This window comes from Triticum aestivum, chromosome 1B (genome assembly GCF_018294505.1).
Source record: "Triticum aestivum cultivar Chinese Spring chromosome 1B, IWGSC CS RefSeq v2.1, whole genome shotgun sequence".
NCBI classification, from domain to species: Eukaryota; Viridiplantae; Streptophyta; class Magnoliopsida; order Poales; family Poaceae; genus Triticum; species Triticum aestivum.
Genome location: NC_057795.1, coordinates 102,869,766 through 102,877,008, shown reverse-complemented (window position 1 = coordinate 102,877,008; position 7,243 = coordinate 102,869,766). Strand labels below are relative to the sequence as shown.

Genomic DNA, 7,243 nt, shown 5'->3' with positions numbered 1-7,243 from the left:
GATTTATCGGTTGTTGTAACATTATGTAACCAGAAGTACCCTGGAGCCTGGCATTCAACAGAAGCAGCCTGGCATTCAACAGAAGCAGCCTTAGCAGCAACAACAATGCCCAGAACATCTCTAGGGTATACAGAGAATAACCAACTGGCCTTGGAAAGCATAACAACAACAGCACTTGCCCCTCCAGCGAAGACAGCAATGGGCACCCAACGATTACATGGCCAGCGGCCAACAGATAGCTTGCTCCCAGGAGACTATTGCGGAAATGTAACCAAATGTAAAAGTCCACTCTTGCAACATTGTTTTGATGTTTTCACATACACAACATGGGCACACTGAGCCGATATAAGTACCGCAAGAGAAATGATGGTATAGGAACATTTGATTCATACAAATTGAATGATTTAACGGAAGTCCCTCACGATGCCATAACAAGCACACATAACGAATAGTTTATAAAGTAGTACAGTAGCCACCGCCATCATGAATTACCTGCCAGAGTCTTCACCTGTGTCATGAGTTAAGTGTATCCGCCAACTACATACACCGCAATGCAAGATCCAGCAGTTATAGAGCAAAATAGAAGTCCTTTACAGAAGCTCTTAGAAACCAAGCTCGCCAAAAATATAATGTTTCCATCCTTGTTGTTAGACATTTCTACAGAAACAATTTCTTCAGGTTGTACCCGCAAAAGAGCAAAAAAGAAAGGAATGCAGAAATAAAAGAATCTAAGTGTTAGTTTCTGTATCGAGGTCGTATACCAAAGATAATCCAGGCAAGCATCCAAGGTCAACGGCACTCCTGTCATGCCTGGACGCTTCCATGATGTGTCAGTGTAAGCAAGTGCCCTCTGGCCAAGTAGATCATTGAAATGTACGCTGATCTTGCTTGCGTAATCTGGAGCTGGTAGTTGCTCGACTAATCTGGACCTCATAGCGCATAATGGGTAAGCTCCATCTCCACATATTTTCAATCATCGGGGTCCATCTCCTCATCTTGCTCTGAGGATTTATTTGTGTCGCTTCTATCGGATTCCTGCTGCGTGTCTTGGCTAGGATCATCTTCGGGCAACTCACCCTCGTAATCCTCACTTTGAGGTTCATTATTCTTGGTAGACACGATTGCCAGGGTGCGAACCATCCAATCAGGGCAGTCTTCTTCACCTCCAAAAAGGAGCGCACCATGCTTATCTTTCACCGGTTGGACAACAGGTGACTTCGCCGTTCTGCAAGAGCACTCCGGTAACGGGTGTGCAAGAAAAGATGCAGGTTTTGACATCATAGCTGACATTTTGATGCCTTCTATGCCTGCACTGTTATTGAGATGCTGACGTGCAGCCATTGTCCAATTCCGTGGTGGGTGATACAGATGATCACTGACATTTTCAAACAGTGTAGCAACAGTCTTTCTGTTCATATGAAAATAAGGGAATCAGTCATCATGTGCGAAATTACATATCAGTGAAAAATCTACATGGGCAAACGATGCTTTTGAACACCACTTAAATATGCTACTAAATTCTCAAGTGGCCTAGCTAGTCTGTACATAGCTTTTGCTTGGCGCAAAACCTAATGTGTTATCTACCTACATCCCGACATTAAGCATCTAGATTGTCAAAAGAATAAAAGATGTTTTTGAACACCACCTATACATGTACTAAATTCTCAAGTGACCTAGCCAGTCGTATGTACATATGTTATCCACCTACATCCTGACATTAAGCTATCTAGACTGTCAAAAGATGCATTTGAACACCACCTATATATGTACATGGCTTTTGCTTGGAGCAAAATTTAATGGGTTATTCACCTCTTGCATCCTGAAAACTACTTACGACTGCACATATGCCAGCAATGTTTTTCCAAACAAAAAAGGTTCAATTAAAAGAACAATTATTCTTAAGTTATAAGCAAACTGTACGAAGTCAATAGTACTGATAATAATGGTGTTATACCTGTCAGGCCTATAGGTTATACCAGATGGGGTTTGGTATAACCGGTGCCCCATAATCAAACTTGAGTAGTCTGGCCAACCACTCCCATCATTGTGAAACCCAGGGAAGAATGCATCAGCTTGAACAGAAACAAAATAATCAAGCGCGTCCCAGAGCAATCGGTGAGCTTGCCTCCTAAATTCAATGGGCGACGGATCAGGTTCCGTGTCATTCTCACCAATCCACCCATACCACCCTTCCTTCTCATGGGCATAAAATGGTCTTGCAGGAGGTGGAGGCAGCGGCCTCGGACGAGGCCCTGCTTTTTTCCATTCCTCAATGAGTTCCTTCTCGCTCTTGGGAGGTGGAGGATGCGGCAAATCAGAGGAGAGAGGAGACTCTGGGCCAACTAAATCAGATAGCTCCCTCCGACTACACAAGGAAGTGCGATCAACTAAGTTGGCATACATAGCTCGTAGAGGAATGAGTATTCTTTGCCCACCAAAAGTTTCAGAACCAGCCAAGTATATTATTGTAGTTGATGGATAACCTAATGCTTGGAGTAGAAGTCCAACCTGTAAGTACAAATAGTTTACACCATAAGCTTGGAAGTAAGCATCTATTACGAGTTAAACACGGTAATAAGCAAACCATGTTCCCCTAATTTCATGGAAGAGCAACAAGGCGCAATCCTAATTGTGTTCTACACAAAGAACAATGATTCATTGAATAATGCCACTTTGAACTGAAGATTAGAAGGCCCCAAAGTATAATGCATGACTACATTTTGTTTCTCTTCTTTTTCTGAATGTGCACGCCATGCCCATATATATTTTACTGGCATACCTATATGCATGTGAATAAGGTTTGTAGTATCTCATTTTTCACAGCTGAAGCTCAATTCATTGAGCTTTGCAGTTCCCACGCAAAGGTTTAAACATGAAGTTAAAACCAACCTAAGGTCACCAAGTGTACATAAAATATGGGGAAGACAACCAATAACTAGCAGTATAACTATCTCACTATGCTGATCGCATTTTGACACCCTAAGATTTCCAATGTGAAACAATGATATGTTTTGCAAGCTACACACAAAAGCTGGAAGCACTATTACATATTTCTATTAAGCAGATGAAACTTTACTCAAGTATGTGTATCATGAACAGTTCAATGCCAGATAATCAACCAAGTTGACTTTAGCAAACCATTAGAAGCAAACCTCACCTCTTCTGGAATCAGTGGACATGAACCATTTTTCTGTATGGACACTGAATCAACAGTTAGTTGTTCCTTCACGGTTCCTCGTTTGATCATCTGATTCCTTCTATACTGAATCAATTCTGTATGGATGTCCTAGAAAAATCAAGTAACAACCAGTCACATAAATTCCATAAATAGATATTCAACAGAAATCCGTCCAACCTTCACATTAGAATAGAAAGAAACCATTCTAACTCCACCAACCTGGAAAAGTTCAGCACAACCATGAAAAGCTAGAGTATCTCTTAGCAATCCTGGATGATATGCCAGATAAGGACGGCCAGATGCTCGCAACCTATACAAATACACAAGAACTATGAGAGAACAGCAAAAGCAAATAAATATAGCAGATTCATATTAAACTGGGGAAGTTTAAAGGGTATAATTTTCAATTTTACATATGTATATCACCCTACATCTAGAGTGAGCAACCGAAAACTCCCTAGTACAACCAAATATTCCAGAATGTAAAAGCAACATCGCATTTTCTTAATAAATTATAAGCAAGACAACTAGCAAATTGAAGCTTTGTTAAAGGCTTCAAAAGTGCCCCAGCAATACGATGAGAGTTACAGTCAATGCAACCACACAATATATATTGGCTCAGGCCACTGGCAACTACAGATAATTCAAAACACGAACGGTGATCCATAGCATGTACAAATATTAGAAAGACAGAAAGCATCACCTTCCTACTATTTGGCTACCGAGAGACCGAATTTCTGGACGGAACTTGAGAGCATGGAAAGCTACCCTGCACCTAAGTCTCTGAAGTTCCTCCAAGCTTGCAGGAAGAATTGACTGCAAAATCATCATACTCTAAATCCTCGATGTACCACGAAAAAAAAGGAAAAAAGAGTTAGTGGGACCTGGAGGATACCTGGAGACATTTACCTCCATTAACGATTATCCCAAGGACTTTTGATTTGACAAGTCTGGGCAAGACATCTGTGGTGTAATAGTCTGAAGTGGCTGTATTCTTAGGAGATACTGTTGGGAATTTGATCTTTTTTCTAGCCTCTCTAAGATCCTTTGGCAAACCCCGCACGATTGGCACGTCATCGGAAAGTGCAGCAATGAAGTGTTCTTCATCATAGAGATACGAAAAACTTTTGAAATTTGAACTGCATAGTAAAAACAAGGAAAGTAGTAGAGCATTATTTAGTGGTCAATATAAGACAGCGTACAGGTAATAGATAAAGCCGCAAGCTGAATATACAAAGAGCATGAGAAGGTGACCTGATGCCTCTTGCACGAGTTGTCGCTTGTATCTCAGGAATAACAAGAGTGGCATTTAAGAGCCTGGCAACGGCGACAAGATCACAGATCTAACAAACAGAAATATGTCATATTCCTACAGCACAATGACAACACAAATGGCAATTAGCACTAGGAAACTTACTGAAGACTGTATCTTCTCAAAGCCACCGTAAATCTTTGCATAAATAAAACCATTATCCTTAGCTGGAGCTGTAACATGGCGTATCAAACAAATCAGACTATTGATCAAGCGTGAGAGTTTGAATTGGGAGATACAACTCATAAAGGTACATTTTAACGAAAATACTGAATATACAAATAACACCAGTTTAATTAACCAAACACTTCCTAAAATGTTATAAGCTCTGCAGTAATTACATATGATGTGACAAACTTCCAAATAAAGCAAAGCAAAAGAGGTATACAAGCATATTTATCCACAGTAGTATGGAGGAGAAAATCATTAATCAGTAACCAATCTAAGATCAACTACATTATACTAGGGAGTGGTGATTACAATGTAGCCACAAAACAGGGGAGAGCTGAATCAATCAAAATGAATCAAAGAATAAGATGTAAATAAAAGCATCAAGTATGTGTGCCTATTCAATGTCTGAAAAAGGTAATCCCGCAAAAAAAATGTCTGAAAAAGGTAGGTTGCGCTGTTTGCTGTTATAAACAAACTGAATGACTAAGCTAGGAATAGAAGTTGCAAGCAAATTATAAGTTGAGAGCCAAATTACCAGGGTACAATTGTCTAGGTTTTGCATAAGGGTGTAGGAGATCAAGTGTACTCAATGGGCCCCACAACCTACGGGGTCGAGGCTTCTGCCATGACCATGAAGAAAGAGGAAAGAAGATATTAGCTCCAAAACAACTCTTTCCAAAAAGATATGATGAATCTAAATATCAGCATCTGAACTGTGGATTCATTTGAAAGTAATACTCATGACTTACCGATCCAAATGGAAGAACATTGTCCAAGTTGTACTTACTAATTCCCCCGGCAGAATAATTTGCAAGGAAAAGGTGCACCAGCAGCGACAGCATCGACAAGATGATGCCGACGGCCGTGGCCAGCTTGAATTTGCTTTTGAGGAGCATCTTATTTCATTACTCTCGGCTCCAAATCCTGCTGAACGGATTCAATATCAGCGTTTTGGGCAGATAAACCAGGCCTATCTGAGATGCCCCACAAGCTACAAGCGGAACCAGAAATGCAAGGCTCATATTTGAGGAGTATGTTCTCTAGTTAATCTTAAGCTAAATGTTCATCCGGAGACTGGGGCAGATCTTATCGCGTACCCTACATTGAACGATAATTAGGTTCCCTCACCATGAAAACCCCTAATTAATCAACACCCACCGCGGCTCGCCAGACGCGCAACCCCCCTCTCCCGTCCACGGAGCCCGCCCACGCGATCGAACCAGTCGCCTCCCCGCACCGTGAGCGACCCCGCGAAGGGGCGCAAGGATCCATCACTAGCGCGGAGCGCCCACGGCTGGGAAGTCGGGATCCAGATCCCCACGCGACGCAGGAGTACAGAGGTACGTACAATATAGATGGAGGGGAACGGGATGCCGTACCTGCCTGCCTGCGGCGGCGCCCCACGGCGGACGGGCGGCGGAGGGAGAGTTAGGGTTAGGCGAAGCAGGAGGGCTCCGATTCGGAGGAGCCACTCGGGGCGGCGACCTGCGGAGTGGAGAGGTGGAGTGAAGTGGGGCGCTCTCCTCTCTCTCTCGCTCTCTCTCTCTCTCTGCCTCCCTCCCCGTCTCTCTCCTCGGCGAGGTGGCGACCTGCGTGCTCTGGTCGGGGTGGAGCACGTGGAGGGTGGGTGACCTGGTGGGGCCGGTCAGTCAGTGGATCGAACGGCAACGCCCTGGTCTCTCATCCGATTCATCATCCTTCCTTTCTTTTTCCTTTGCTATATTCCCAATGATGTTGCCGAAAGTAATAAGTGCTTCCTCAACGAGGAGATCAACAAAAGTAACAAAGGAGACAATTTGATTCATTCATGTATGGATTGTTGAATTGATGAATTGGTTCTGTATTATATGATCTACCTGCTTGTATTTGCATGAAGATGAGGGTTTGAATATGAGGGCGCAGTTGTCCAGACGGGCATATGGGGGCAGGCTAGCATTGTATACAAACACGTCCACGAATATTTAGGGGGTCAAATGTATTCGGTGGGTTTGAAGGTGCTCTAAGATACAAGTACAATATCAATTATAGGGCTCATCGAGTTAGGAGAACTTGATGAGATCTAAGTATCAATTTGGGCATAAGCGGTATAATTGCTAATGTGTAATGACTCCCGATTGTGTAGTCCTTTATATAAGATCATCATTGTCTTCTTTATATTGGCTCGGTCTGGTGGTCGCCATGTCGGTGCGTTAGTCATGTAGGCGAAGAAGTTTCAACCTAAGTTGTTCTACAACACATTGGTCGCTCCCATGTAACCCGTAAAGATTCCTTGATTGGTCTTGTGGAAAGGATAGCACTTGATTGTTGACGTTCCTGACCCATACTTGAGCCTTGTCAGGTCCAGTTATAGATTCACATCGTCAAGGTTCAGTAGTTTAGTTATTATCGATGAACCCACCATCATCACTTGCATTAAAGATTGGGTTACAACTAATGTCCATGTAGATATTGCCCGCGTGGGCGTGGTGAGCAATCTTCAAATAATTTGCTACTTAAAAATAGTGTATCATTCCCTTTCCTGTTGGGACGGAACGTGTCCTGCTTGCTTTGTCCGACTCCCCACCACACTATGCTTCTCTCCC

The 7,243-nt window shown here is 42.8% G+C and overlaps 1 protein-coding gene across 3 annotated transcripts; it reads right to left on the bottom strand.

The window, feature by feature from the left end:
* Positions 1-542: 542 nt before the first annotated feature.
* On the bottom strand, positions 543-6,317 carry LOC123110512 (protein EMBRYO SAC DEVELOPMENT ARREST 30). 3 transcript variants are annotated; one of them, XM_044531053.1, is made up of 11 exons: positions 6,041-6,317; positions 5,411-5,585; positions 5,197-5,281; positions 4,596-4,663; positions 4,433-4,521; positions 4,074-4,317; positions 3,882-3,994; positions 3,398-3,488; positions 3,158-3,286; positions 1,955-2,508; positions 543-1,408 (listed from the first exon to the last, which is right to left on the bottom strand). In XM_044531053.1, the coding sequence occupies exons 2-11, from the start codon at positions 5,555-5,557 to the stop codon at positions 970-972; spliced, it is 1,959 nt and encodes a 652-aa protein (XP_044386988.1). In that variant the 5' UTR covers positions 5,558-5,585; positions 6,041-6,317; the 3' UTR covers positions 543-969. The 3 variants fall into 3 exon arrangements, with proteins under 3 accessions (XP_044386988.1, XP_044386999.1, XP_044386995.1); XM_044531064.1 differs by having other exon boundaries at positions 5,411-5,588; positions 6,041-6,268; XM_044531060.1 differs by having other exon boundaries at positions 6,045-6,254.
* Positions 6,318-7,243: the final 926 nt, after the last annotated feature.